Source organism: Ipomoea nil, unplaced genomic scaffold (assembly GCF_001879475.1).
Source record: "Ipomoea nil cultivar Tokyo-kokei standard unplaced genomic scaffold, Asagao_1.1 scaffold2926, whole genome shotgun sequence".
Lineage (NCBI taxonomy): Eukaryota > Viridiplantae > Streptophyta > Magnoliopsida > Solanales > Convolvulaceae > Ipomoea > Ipomoea nil.
In genome coordinates, this window is record NW_017619354.1 from 1,529,933 (window position 1) to 1,544,879 (window position 14,947).

Consider the following 14,947-nt stretch of genomic DNA (forward strand, 5'->3'; position numbering starts at 1 on the left):
ATAGTATGAAACATATAGTAAAATTTGATGGTGATAGATGGAAATTTCCTTTGTTGAGGTATTTAGAGCGAAAAAGTTTGTAGGAAAAGTTTAGAAATTTGGGGTGTGAAGAATTGAGTTCAACTAGTTATATTATAGAAGAAAAAGTCTACAAAAGTCATAGTTTAACAAATTTTGTAAAAACCAAGACTATGTGGTCTAATGGTACTTGGGTGGACTTTTATTTGGAAGATTGTGAGTTCGAGCCTCAGTGGAAGCATTATTGGTTCTTTATGTTTCAGTAGGTTGAGAAAGTATATGAACAGATACTACATTGTAATAGAGTCAAAAAAAAAAAAAAAAACAAATTTTGTAAAAAAGAATAATTTTTTGAATATCAATAGGCTTTTAATTTAAAGACTTTCTTACCCCAAATATGGATCGCATACCTACAAAATTATAAATACTTTGTTAAAAGTTTGAATTGAATATCAATACTCTATAAAAGTCTAGATCGAATATAATAGACTTTTAAAGTATTTAAAAGATTTTGAATACTCATACAAATCTAGATAGAATACAGTCTCCTTCGTTAAGTTTGATCAATTCATCTATACAAATATAGATTGAATACACCATCTGCAGTTAAGTGTTACCAACTCATCAATTGTGTTTACTAATATCGCATTAAGAATACTGAATTTATTTTAACATGAAAAAGATAAGGACATGGTTTTTATTTTCAATTATAACTATCTACAACAATACTCATCTTTACTACTACTTATTATTTTTTATCACAAGTCTAAAATATTAATTTTTGATTATATTGAAAATAATGATTTTTATTTTATAATAATTAATTTTCATATATTTAAAAATTATATTAATTCTTTACTTATTTTAATTTTCATATTCAACATTAATTTAGTCGGACAATGTGCATGTTAATTAATAAATATAATAGTAAATTAAACCTGTCACTTTACACATAATTAAAAGAGAAAAACTGGATAGAGTAATAATTTATAAACTGAGTAAGAATATAATTAATTGACTAAAATCTTTGATATGACTATTGGAAACAATTTCTCTGAAAATATAATATAGATAGCGACATAGCGTAGTCCATCCTCCTCAGCATGACGCGGGAGCTGTGGTCGTGATTCACAATGTGTAGCTATAACTTCATTATTACTAGTGTTCTAAACTCGATCTAATTAATTAACCATCCAAACTGCAAAAACATTTATGATATAGGGAGCTTAATTATTTTTCTACACCTTGCTGCAAATACTGAATCAAATCATATCCAGCAGTGGTCCACTTGTTGTAGGCATCTTGGCATGTACGGATCATGAAGTTGGCTGCCTCGCGTTCACTCATTTCTGGGTGACATCTCTTCCGGAGGTTACCTATGGGGTCACCCCTGCTAAAACAAGGCAACCCACTATCCAACATCATCAATACCGTGTTACAAATTCCATCCGTGTAAGAACGAGCAGCCAGGTACCCTTTCACACACAAGCTGCATACAAAACACCTACTTCATTTACCATTATATTTCATCACACCTTAGCTTGTCTCACAAACAAACAACAAATTAAACCTCACCTCACAAATTGGTACCAGGTCTCACTTTTCATCACTCCAGATGGGTCCACTAGTTGAGTCATTTCATGACTCAACTTGAAGTGAGCGCTTTCAAATCGCATATTATTGCCGGGAGAAGTCTCCAGAATAAAACCAAAATCAATGTGAACAAGCCTACCAACACTGCATTTACCATTTTAATTTCACTCAAATATCATCATACACACTTCACTTTAATTTGCATGAAATTTAATTATAAGTTGGTCCATACCTGTCAAATAGAAGGTTTCCGTTATGTCTATCCTTTGGTTGAAGCAACAGGCTAGCAACTGCATAGCCAGCACTACTAATGATGAAGTTCTCACGAGCAGTTTCAAAGCCGGGAGACCCAACAGGCCCAAAGTCCTGTTGGAAAATTTCATATAAACCACCATCATTTGTCTCACCCATTTGACTTCTGCTCCTCGAGTTGGGTACAACCTGCACAAATATGCACAAACAAATCAAATATAATACCCAACAAGTCTGCAATTCTGCATTTTGAAGTTACTATCATTTAGGTTCTGATCTGGACCACACAAGTATCAGTACTAGCAGATACTGATGAGTAAAGACTTGAGAGATTTTTAATCCCACTTTATCAGTGAATTGAAACTGGAGCCAGCCACATTTGACTTTTTATTCAAAATTTCCAGTTTTTTTCAGGAATATATAGTGATGCTTTTGGATTTTCAGAATCAGAAATGTTAGCTTTTGTATTAATATTACTTGTTGAACTTGAAAACATTTTTGTTCAATTCCAATGACAACAAGTTAGATGTGTCAATCTCCAGTGAAATGGAGGGAATATTGAATAAATGCTTAGCCAAAATGTATACATCCTGCATCTATGAATAATGCAGGCAATACAAGTTGTAGAAACACTCAAGACTATTAAACTGCAGAAAATTTAAATGTAAGATCATTGGACAGTATAATAAAATTATCCTCAATTCTAACATTTGAAAAATTATCTTTTTTGATTGCCATTTGAGTTTTGTCTTACCTTTACTTTCCTAATCTTCTTCATCATTTCACACTATTAACTATTGACAGATCATAGATGCGGTTCTATTTTTCAGATTTCATCATTTCAAATTAATATATTTTACATTTAAAAAGCACATGCATCTTTACACTTGAACGGATAAAACAAATATTCACCTCAATTATTCCTCTTTCTGGACCAGTTGGGAGAACTCCGTATGGATACAAATAAAGTTTTAGCCCAACAGCAGCAAAGATATCCTTGAGAAGTGAAATGACTTGTAAAGCAAGAACATCTTGCCGACAGTCATCTCCAACCTACACAAGATGAAAGAAGAATTGAAGGATGTGTGAGAGTACACATTTAATATTTTGTATATAGTTTTAACCTCGACAAGAAGTAGCACAACCAAAAAAAAACAAAAAAAAACAAAAAAAAACCTTTGTCTAGTTGAACATAAAAGTTAAATTGACAGCTTACAAAACAAACTACTTAGTTGTTTTTTTTCCTTTTGTCATATCAACTTATAGTTCTCATTTAGAAATGGATTTGCTACCTTGAATATGCATGCCTGTGGCTTTATTTCATTATGATCCCCGTCTTTATCCACAACATTAAATGTTATCATGATAGGAACCTTTGCTGCTGATTGTAAGGGAATTCCACTATCAACTTGAATACCCCGGACAAGTTTAAAGGGATCAGTAGGTAGATAAAGGTCGTCTCCGTCCATCTCAATTTTCTCCAACTCCCTAATTTGAAAATCTATGGTTTAGTCTTCTTTCCAAGACAAACATATGAGATTCAAATAGGAAATAGTTGATCAGTATGTCTATTCCCTTTACCTACGAATTCCAGCTCGTCGCTCCTCCTTTGGAATTGGAAAGAGAACACCAGATATAGATGTGACCTTGTCAAAGAAATTAAATTCTCTTGTAAACACTTCTCGAGCGCTGTCATTGAAACCATCAATTATATGCTGCCTAACCTCAGGCAACAGTTCCAGAAATGCAGCATTCTGAAGAACAACAAAAAACATTCAGGTGATTAGAGCTCTTCTTCTTCTTCTTCTTATACATGCACACAATGTGCATAAATAAATATATGTATGTATGTATTACGTATACATAGAGAGAGAAAGAAAGAAAATGCACGATGGCACTTATGGGATCCCCTCCCTCATTATTATTATTTTTTTTTTTTGGAAAGAGTTGTGGCTCCTAAAACTCCAGGAAAGGGAGAAGTTCCCAGAAAAGGAAATAACTGGCGTTGTATGAACTAACATCCACACAAGGCATTTGTCTTTCTCTGTTGTAGCGTCAGAGATGTTAAGGAACATACAAAATTCAAGGTATTCAGTAGACATTCCAATAATCAAATAATAGGGAACTACAATTATCATGCTATAAGGGTAGTAGGGTACATACTTGAAGTTCAATAAGATATGTTTACGTTTCACAGCATGTGAATTTTAGTTAAACATAGCCAGCCCTAAAAGAGCAATAAGACCAGTTTCTCCCTGGAGTGTTAAAATAATCAGTTGAAAAACAAATTACACAGGCATACCTTTGCAGCAGCCTCTGGGCTTAATTCGACTCCGGCCTCTGGTTCACAGGTCTCTCCCTGATTATTATTATTATTTTAAAGAAGTCAATAGTTTTCAAAGGTGTATTAAAGCATGCTTATCTGAAGCAAGAGATACTTATATTGATTGGTTCTCCATTAAAGTGACATGAAGAAAAGAAGCCAGGGATGATCCATAAGGGCAGTAACATTCAAAGAAATCAATAAACAAAGCAAAGTTTCTTGCACCTGTAAATGCCATATCAGAATATGAGCAAATACATCACTCCGTGTGGTGGCTCTGAGTAGGTATCCTTGCACTAACCTCTGCACAACAATTACCCATCATGCAGAAAATGCATCAGAAGTCAGAACTATTTTCTACTTAAATTCTAGCAAGATATTCTCTACTATGGCACATCCAAATGGCTAAACACAAGGATGATAACGCACCTCATCATCATATCTTAAAGCCTGCACCAATTGAGGCATGAAGAAGGTCACCGAATCAGGAGGATACGATTCCAGCACCCTTAGAACGTAAGCCATCACACGAGGATGACCCTTATATGGGGGTGTAAGGAAATCCAAAACCATTGTGATTGAACAAGCAGCCCAGTGTGGCAATTGTTGCAAAAGTGAAGAATTTTCATCAATGGCTTTAGGGGTGACAAAGTATGGCAAAGCTTCAGGTATGTTACGAATCTCCAACAGGTGTGACTGGAATAGGAATAAAAGAAACCCAAGTCACATCAATAGGAGCAAACAAGTAACTGGAGATCAATTTTACCTAAATGAACAGCTCCAAGTATAATATAAACTTTGCAATAAAAGGATGAGATTGAAAAAAAAAAAAAAAAAAAAAAGTAATAAAAATAACAAAAGTCTGAAAGGCAGAATTGTCAATGATGAACTGGTTCAAATTTTCCCCTAAGTTGATACTTCATAATTTAACGAAAAAGAACATTTGCATTTACCAATTACCAGATCTAATCGTAAAATGGAAATACTCATTTTTAAGCCAAAAAAGTGTTGGTAGTGTATACCTGAACCAACTGGGTCACTTCACCTTTCAGAGCATTATTTGTGGGATACCTTGAAGCAAGTCCTAAAGCTATCCGAGGATCAACAGAGAAAGCAGTCTTAGCATAGTCAACCATTTTCTCTGAGCTAATTTTAGGCCGCAAAGCACTTTCCCTAACATGTAACAAATATTTAAAGGTAATTAGCTGCCTTTCAGAAACAAAGTCTGAAAATAAACATAGCAATTGACCACAGTTTACTTGGCAACAGGATGTGCCCAGACATCAAGCCTATCAGCTTCATTCTGGGATAGCATCAAAAGCAACTGCTTCCGCTTTTCTTTTCCAGCCGCATAATTCTCAATCTTACCCCAAACTGGGTGATACTGATCTTTCTGCATGCAAATTATGAACAATTTGAAATATGCACAACCATCTGAATAGTTGCTTGCAAGGGTGATACTGATCTTTCTGCATGCAAATTATGAACAATTTGAAATATGCACAACCATCCGAATAGTTGCTTGCAATACCTTTGTATATATATATATAATACAGAGTAATAATAAACAAACAAATATCATTTCCTGATAAAAATGGTGCTATGTTTGGCAGAAACTTTCTCTGTTCTTATAGCAGTTACAAAATCACAGATTCAAGAATGAATGTCTGATATTACCTTTCAGGTAAAATCTATGCTACAAGAATGGTCTTACCGCATCATTCGAAGAGCTTCCATTTTCAGCACCCTGTCCCTTTGTATCAACCTGAGTATCCAGTGGCTCATTTAAAAGATGATGGACGAACACAGAAACAGATTGAGCCTCACTCAATGCAAAATTGTTATTACTCATGTCAAACCAATCAGGTTTATGAGAAAACCAGCCCAATGCGGACCTACAAATGAGCAAGAGAAATAACTAAAATATGCTAAATGTCACCAAAATGCAAAAATTGTCAATCTCAATAAAGCCTTATTGACAGAAAATCTCAGCGCACCTATGTACAAACAATTTATATGGTTAAGTGCTAAAAATAGTCACAGATCCGCTATAGAACTTAAACAGTGAAAAGTGAATAAGTCAAAGGATCAAAATAAGGATAGACATAGATACAGATGTTGTAAATTCAAGACTCATTTCCTTCCATTATCACAAGCTTCCCTCATGTCACAGAACAAACAGTGACCAATGCCAATTGAACTTTCAAAAAATAAAAACTTAGAAAGACCACAAGTGAATTTATGTTTGGAAACAAATTTCTTGCTCAGATATTGGACAACAAATAGAAATCCGATAATAGATCAAAAAGATTATGTCCAAACCTGCCAATTTGACAAGCTAGAGAGAGGCTACAGGCTGCTTTATGTAATTATATATTTGAACCTAGGCTACAGACTATAACTATGCACAAGTAAATTGTAGAAAGAGAAAATGGCATGAGAGAGTGCTGTGAGGTGTGGAAATGCTATTCTGAATACATACAGAATACAATCTACCTGTAAATCCTGTCTTCCAGTAGCAGAAGCCCAGACCTGAAGTTCTGTGCACTACCGTGGGATCTACAAGAGCAAAACTTTAGCCCTAAAAGCATGAGAGTGAAAAACGTCCCAGTTGCACATGGATGACGAGTGAAGTTCCAGGGGAGCTTTGTGGTTCCTTGTAACAATCGACCTAGTAGTAAAAGCTGCTCAACACTATCATGGCGAACCACCTGAACACATATTCAAGGAAAAAAAAAAGTCAAGGTTAAAAATCCATATGGATTTTGAGTGACCAGATCAATAAAAGTAAGTTCGAACAGATTCTTAGCATGAATTGATATAAAGCTAGGGTGATTTACAAAAAATAAACAGGTGTTGAGATATGTGAAATCGTCTAGTTTATGCTGAAATATCTCAAATTAAGGTAAGAGTATCACTGCTTCAATGAAACATAGTGTCTTGAGGAATGAAAATAAACAGGATTATAGAAAGTCATTAATGTTAGTGGATTCTAAAATAGAAAATAGATCACTTGAAGAGCAGACCTTCACTACAAAAATAAGTGATTGGGATAAAAATCTAAACATATAACCTCATAGCGGTCAATAAAAAATCCAATCCATAGTCTGTGGGCCATTATTTGATCAACATGGCCCTTTTCAGGCAGTAATTCTGGCTCCCCAGGTTGCAAATGAGGCCTTAATTTAGCAGCAGGACCAGAACACCGTGCTTCAGATGCAAAAAGACCTCGTCTAGTGTCAACCGTCCACAACCATGCATCAACCAATTCAGCAAGGATAAGAGGACCAAACTGAGGAGCTGCTGAAACCAACCATGTCCAAATAAATATACCAGTCTCCATGGCATCAGGTGTTAAGATATAAGCTGGGCACCAGCAAAGAAGACGTAAAAGCTGTGAAAAGCTCTCAATATTTGATTTTGTATCTGATCCCTGAAAATACAATATTCCATCAAGTTCAACAGTAGTAATGAGGGACAAAAGCTTTAAAATATTATTAAAAAAAAAATTGAACAAGATATCAAGATTAAAATTACCAGATCTGAAAGAAGCAAAGCGGTAGCTTGAGAACATGTTTCTCGAAATGATGATTTATCTACCTCATCACCTTTCTCTGCTGTGTTAACAAATTTCTGGAGTAGACGCACAAATCTTGTAAGCAGTACTTCACAAAAAGAACCATTTCTGGACTGTGGATTCTGAGTGAGAGTTCCAGATCCATAGCCTGGTAGATCAAGACTCTGTCCATTTCCAAATGTAGACATAGGATCAACCCCACCAATTGATTCATATAAACGTCTCATGCCTGCAATTTCTCCAGCATGGTTACACTTTACATTTGCACTAACAAGACCAGTACTTAGGACCTCCAAATTGAATGCCTCAGTCAATTTTAAATTGGCTCCAGATGCTGCAGCTGCTGCAGCTATCACAGCAGGAATATTTGCAGTTTTTGTGCCAGACCAATTATCATTTTTACCCGTACCAATCTTGATCTCAGATAAAAGAGAAACGACATCTGTAGTAGGTTGTGCTTTTTGCAAGCTGTTTGCTACGCTGAGCCTCTCCTGAAGAAGGCCCTGACTAGTGCATGGAGCATAGGATAGAGAAACAATTATCCATTCACGAACAGTCTTTTGGCACAAAGAACGAACAGTTGCAACCCAAGCAGGATCATTGACAAGAGCTGAAGAAGGATCATTATGAACAGAGAGCAGCAGTGAATCCAGACAAGAAGAGTTCCACAAAATCTGCACAAATATAAAACATTTGTGTGGAAATACTGAGCACCTGAAGGAAATACAAAGTACAAAACATAACCTAAAATGGTAGTGATGGGACTGAACCTGAGGGAACCGGTCTCTAAGTTGATTCAACAAATTAACTGAGATATCTCGTACATGCTCATCCCTCTGAGTCAAGTTTTTTATGAGAAAGCAGGCATGGATAGACAGAGTAGTTTCTCGAGTTTCAGAAGCCCGGCCAGTGTCAGATGTTTTATCTTCCTACAACATGATGCAAGAATCAATCACATTTGCATATAAGTAAATAAGTTAAATAAAAACTCAAATTAATAAAATAACAACTGAGTGGAATTTGAGGTACACTTAATTGCCAAACATGAAGGACACTGGTTCTTAATGATCTGCAATATTTTTAAACATTAAAAGAAACAGCATAGAATTTACATTTGTTTCCCCAATCAATGTGTGAAATTAATAACTTTCAATTGAAATGGTCTACAAAAACATAATGGAGTTTTAAACATTAAAAGAAACAGCATAGAGTTTACATCTGTTTCCCCAATCACTGTGTAAAATTAATAACTTTCAATTCAAATGGTCTACAAAAACATAATGCAGTAGGAAATGAAAAAGCTTTGCAATAACTCTTCCTTTCATTATCAATTTTGAGTGTCAATATGTATCTCTTCTCATTAAAAGTATTTATTTACTTATCTATTCAATTATTTATAATAAATGATGATTCCTAATCTATATATAATAATCTTAAGATACATCTCACTAGAAGCTGAAATTCCATAGAACATGAAATGTGGCTACAACCTGCAAGGTGTGACACTGGGAAAAGAGTTTGGTTACAAACATAAAGTTCTTGAATGGTTAAAAAAATTCTGGGGCATACTCAGAGTATCAAGGCTATGCTTCAGTCTCTAGTTTTCTTGAAAGGCATAGGGTAGATGACTGGAAAGCAAAAGTCCAAAAAAATTAATACTCGTGTTAACATTTTTTTTGACAAACATGTATCACGAGTTAGACCGTAAATATAATCTAAAAATTTACTTGATCAGTCAGCTTGTTGCAAAATGAATTCCTGTCCTCACATACTTATCATATGAAAGGTGCAAGCATGAAAGTTCCAGGTCATTGTACAATCTTATATAGACAAAGCAAGTTTTTCAGAAGCACAAAGCATTACAGAAGCTTAGAACTAATAAATACCAGCCAGCTTAATGCAGTTTCAAAAGCTCTGTGCACAATTGCTGTCAAGCACTGGGAAACAGCTGGCACAAGATTAGGACTTTTCAAATATTCAAAAACACAGCTGAAAGAACTTCGAGAAGCAGTTGAACTAGGGTGCACATTGAGGATTCCACCATTGCTACTAAATCTTATTATCTCTAAGAATGCTACTGCAAGAAGATAAGTCGCCTTCACACCTAAATAAGCAACAAAAGAATGATATAGCTTCTTAACTTGTAAAACAATGAACTTTAAAACAACACATAGTAGGCTAGAATAACTATGAGAAAAGTATGTGTTGGCGTTATGCTGCACAGATGAGCCCAACCACCCCGCAGGCCAATGCCATTGACCCACTTAACAAGTAGCCAAGACTAGGCCATGGGTGCATGCGCCAAAATCCAGCGTGAAAAAGAGACAAAGACAGCAGTAGGGGCACCTGTCATTAGGGCATGCGGCAGAGCACACAAAGGTAGTGGGAGTAGAGGGGGCGGGGGGGGGGGGTGTGGGGTGTCAAGTGCACAAAGGCCATATTTGGCTGTATTGTCCACCTTCCCGCCTCTTATTGATCTGAGAAAGGTGACAAAATTCCCTTTTATGTATAAATAGTGATCTTTCTTGTATTCTAGATTTCTAGGCAAGCAATCAACATTGAAAATAGTGAGACTAGCCAAAATACTATTTTCTCCATAATTGTAACATCCTTCTAGCCTTTACGCTGCCAAGATAATACAACTACAGTGGCTTTCATCATCTTCGTTTCATTATTTCTTGATTGTTATTGTTATTGGATCTTCAGGCCCGCATTTACACCCTTCAATTGGATACCCCTGGTCTAGGATTGAACAGTATGGAACATTCACATTTTTAAAATAAAATAATAATAATAATAATAATAATCAACAAAACCTGCAATTGTGCTCATTGCTGAAACCTCTACACGTCCTCCTAATGCGGCAGAAAGAGCAGTCCGCTGACTAAGAGCAGCTTTCTCATTTCCACTTCCTTTTTTGCTACTTGGGTTATGAAGAGCATTGAGTTCCAACTCATCTTCAAGCCATTTCACGGAGCTCACAACCTGATGAAAAGTGTGTTAGTATTAACGAATCAATATAATTTTTAATTAAAGCTTCTACTTTTCTACACAATATTTACATTTTTACACTATGATTACACAACCTGCAATTACACTATGATTATACTAAGGAAATGCATGTCATATATGTTTCATACAGATAAATAGTTAGAACAGAAACCTTTGGAATCTCTTGCAAATTAGTAACTTACAAGAGGGGGAGTCCCGTGTGAAATGCACTGGACAGCAACAGACCACTGAGCATTCTCATTTGTCCCGCCCACTTCTTGAGGTGCAGTTGCTCCTGTATTGCCAACATTGTTTTGAGCAGTGGATGCAGACTTTGTTGTACCCTGATTTTTTGTTATTGGAGGAGCTAACCCAAAGAGTGCAATGTAGAACCACAAGTTTCTAAACAACTTCAGCAATGAGGGTTCAATATCTGAAGTGGGATCAAAGTCAGAACATATCTCAGCTACAGCAGGAAGTAAAGGGCCAAGAAAACCTGCTCCACTCCTATTAAAAAAAAAAAAAAAAAAAAAAACCAAGTTTCCTTAGCTTCTTGAATACAAAATACAAAGAAGACATTCTTCACCAACACTAACAGAGGCTTACCCTCCACTTTTTGACTCAGCAGCCAAGCCCACATCTGAGCACAATGATAGCAAACGGTGACGATAATCTAAGCGCAATTTGGGGTTGGTGAGCCCACTGGCAATCTGAAGAAATCCTGCAGGAAGTGTCTAGAATGTGATTGCACAAGTAAGCACCCCGTAGACCAAAAAACCTCCTAAATTAATTAAATGATAAATGATTAATAATATGAAATTTTGAAGGCAACGTACTTCAACACGCTCTCTAGTGGCTTCTTCAGGCAAGTCTTTACTTTCAGCAGAATCAATAGAAGCAAGTTTACTCATATAGCTGCGTGTCATTAAAACAATAGCTTCGCGGTAGGATTTTTCAAAACCTAAACTTGCCATGAGAGAAACAGCATCAAGAAGCTGCAGTAATTCAAGAAACAAATGTTAGGAGACTGAAAAAGATTCAAGGCAGTTGCTAGTCAATGATGGGCTTGAAAGTTAGAATGGAATTAACAAGAAAAAAAGGTTCAAGTGTACTAAATTACACCAGAAAAGATAGATTTGTACTCTGAGCCTTAGTAAGCCTGGCGTTGAAGCGTCGCCCTCCTCTAAACTTTCAACGAACATTGGCAAAATCATGTCTACCACTTCAGGCTTGTTAACTGAGACATTCAGATCAGCTAGCAACTGTATAACATTGAGCTGAACAGGAGGAGCTGCCTGCTTCTCCTTCTCTTGCTGAAAATATAGTCATACAAAAGGCATAGCAATCATAATAAGCAAAAATCACAATTGAAAACAGAACAAACAATCAGGAAATATGCTTCCAATTCAAGTCCATTATGTAATCAATCAAGCCTTTATAGGGAGAGAGAAGACAGGAAAACTGACAAAAGAAAGTGCAGACAACTCAATAATCCTGCAAAATGAGCAGCTCTCTGCATTAAACCAATTTCTCTCTCCTGTTCTACACACTCAAAAGAATACTTTTTGCCTCAGAGGGAATCCTACATAGAAGTATATAACACTGGAAAGGGAGAAGATGGATATGCTATATGAACTTTTTTGAGAGATCTGTTGCCAAATTTATGTAAGTATAGGTAATTTAATCAGCTAACTAGCTTTAAAAAATACAGAACATGTGTTTATTTATGGGTAAGGTGATGAGTACACAGATATACAAATAGACAAATAATTCATTTGGCTTGTAGATATTTGTCTATATTATATGTATATGGATGACATATAAGTGTATATACCTTTCTTAGTACACCTATTGTTTTATTGACTATAGTCTCGACAAACCATGTCAGCACTCATCTGACTTGGGTTTTCTAAGTCTAGCAAGATTTGACAGTTACTTGGTAGACCCACACATAAGTGTATGCATTCTCAATTTGAAATAAATGCATATTTTGTTTCCTTCAAAAATGTCATTGTCAAACATTACATTACCTCTTCCCCATAATCGTTCCTTTCCCGTATACTCGTAGCTAGACCCATTATGAATGTTTCAATAGGAGACCGATCCTTTTGCCATCCAAGTTCAACTATCTCACAGCTTGTCTTCAGTACACTCTCAAACATGGCCCCCTGGTTACTGCTCCAAGTGTCAGCCTGTGGGTAAAGATGACACAGCAAGAAAATTTTACTATGGTGTGCAATCAGCATTGGAGGTAATTCAGGCAACAAGAAGCAAATACCAGCATACCCGAGCACATGTAGCAAGCACAAGAGGTTTAAACCGAATTAACAACACACGGAGTAGCTGACCACTTCGAGCAGCAGCAGCTTGGGAGATTCCGAAAAGCAAGGAGCTGAACAGCTCTTCACAAGCTCTCAACTTTCGCCACATTGACAACAAACAAGCTTCAGCAGCCTCAATCAATAGTGCAAGTGCTCCATGCAAAAACCTCTTTGATGACTTTGCATCAGAATCAAGAGATGAAAGTGTCTTAATCTGTAACCATGCAACTGCTTGGTAAACTGAAAGCTTTGTATTGATCCTAACTTTCAGATGTTGTCCTTGATCTGACCAGTCACTTTTCCGTATCTGCAAGAAACCAAGCATTGAACAAGTTCTTTCAAAAAAAAACTAGCCTCTTTCCTTCACAGAGATATCAAATGCAAAGAAAACAATAGATAATTCACAGCTTTTCATTTTACCTTTAGAAATGACACCATTGAATGAAGTTGCTCCCTGGCAATACCTCTCACTTGTTCCAAAAGTGTGGCATCAATTGTTACTTTATCCATTATGTGTCCTATTAATTGGAAAGCAATTTCTCGCTTCTCAAGGCTCTCTACAGCCTCCTCCTCAAAAGCGGTAATGGCTTGCCTTTGGGCTCCGGCTACATCATCATTGTAACCCATATTTGCAGCCAGTAAATCCATATTGCTCTTCCAAACACCACTGCTCCCATTACTACTAGCTCCATCTCTTGGAGAGGTTGGAACAGGGATGTCAAACTTCTCAATCAGAACGGAAATTAACTTATTTGCATCAGAGGGTTGTATAGGAGGAAAGTTACGAGCCATGGCATTCATGAAAACCCTGGATATCTTCACATCTCCTTTCCTGGATATAGCAGACGTGAGCACAAGCCCTGTGTATCCCTCAACATCTGTCGCGAAATCCGAAGACATTTCCGACGCTTTGGAGAGATATCCCAAGAAATCATTATAGAAGGAAACGATTGCATCGGGTGGAAACGATGGTGGCCAAAAAGACTGAGTAAAAGAAGAAGGAATGGAGCGAAAAAAGGCTACGACCAGCGATTTCGGCCTTTCGTCTGTGCAATTGGAGCACCTAGACAGGAATCGAGTCAGAGCGAGAACGGCGTTTAGCTGATACCTTGAAACGCTGGGGGATCCCCCGAGGAGTGCCTCGGCCGATGGACACCGCCCACATATCCAAACTAATTTCTTTTCGAATTGAACAGGGTATTCAGAAATCAAATCACATAGCTCGATCAACGACTCCATTCCCAACAACAATCCTCACGTCAAAGCTAAGGAACAAAACTATCTAGCAACCAATTCTAAAAAAAAAAATTATATACATCCAAGTGAAAGTTTCACAACACGATCAACACTCCAACGCCATTTTCCGTATAGCCTCTGCATCAATGCAGATCAACTGTATGTATAAAATTTACAGAGAAATTGGAGTAGCAAGTCAAAAGAAATGGGGTAGAAACGCGAGTGTAAGGAAAATGAAAGGATTGTGAGTAGAGACGGAGGGTGGGTGGTGGAGAATGAAGATGGTGGTGGGACGGCCGTGATTGCTTCGTGGCTGTTCGCCGGTTTACGGGCTGATAGCACATCGCGCGCCTTTCTCAATTCTTTTTGGTTCCAAATTTCCAACTTCTAACCGTTTTCTTCCCCTTTTTTTTAGTGTCGTCTTTTCTTTTCCTTTTTTAGTTAAGGCCTTCGGATTTTTCGCCATCTTTTTTCTTTCTTTTTCGCCCTTTAACTATGCTTAATTTAGACAACGTGCCCTAACCTTAGGTCTAATTCAATTTTGTCCCCGATTATCACATTCACCATGCTTCTTCCAAGCGCAACATTTTGTCAATCATTATTCATTATATAATGGATTATGGTTCATTTTACCAA

The 14,947-nt window shown here is 36.7% G+C and overlaps 1 protein-coding gene across 2 annotated transcripts; it reads right to left on the reverse strand.

The window, feature by feature from the left end:
* Positions 1-1,061: 1,061 nt before the first annotated feature.
* Positions 1,062-14,709, reverse strand: LOC109161924 (phosphatidylinositol 4-kinase alpha 1-like). Of its 2 annotated transcripts, XM_019310495.1 has the most exons (25): positions 13,496-14,709; positions 13,041-13,382; positions 12,785-12,946; positions 11,897-12,067; positions 11,591-11,749; positions 11,361-11,488; positions 10,958-11,261; positions 10,580-10,748; positions 9,650-9,867; positions 8,534-8,692; positions 7,724-8,437; positions 7,260-7,619; positions 6,683-6,897; positions 5,901-6,081; positions 5,446-5,579; positions 5,209-5,359; positions 4,616-4,882; positions 4,412-4,489; positions 4,166-4,222; positions 3,445-3,617; positions 3,156-3,351; positions 2,776-2,916; positions 1,844-2,052; positions 1,594-1,755; positions 1,062-1,507 (listed from the first exon to the last, which is right to left on the reverse strand). In XM_019310495.1, exons 1-25 carry the CDS (start codon positions 14,312-14,314, stop codon positions 1,249-1,251), a joined length of 5,928 nt encoding a protein of 1,975 aa, XP_019166040.1. In that variant the 5' UTR covers positions 14,315-14,709; the 3' UTR covers positions 1,062-1,248. The 2 variants fall into 2 exon arrangements, 1 of the variants encoding a protein (XP_019166040.1); XR_002050976.1 differs by lacking the exons at positions 1,062-1,507; positions 1,594-1,755; positions 1,844-2,052; positions 2,776-2,916; positions 3,156-3,351 and having other exon boundaries at positions 3,539-3,617; positions 4,027-4,222.
* Between the last annotated feature and the right edge of the window lie 238 nt (positions 14,710-14,947).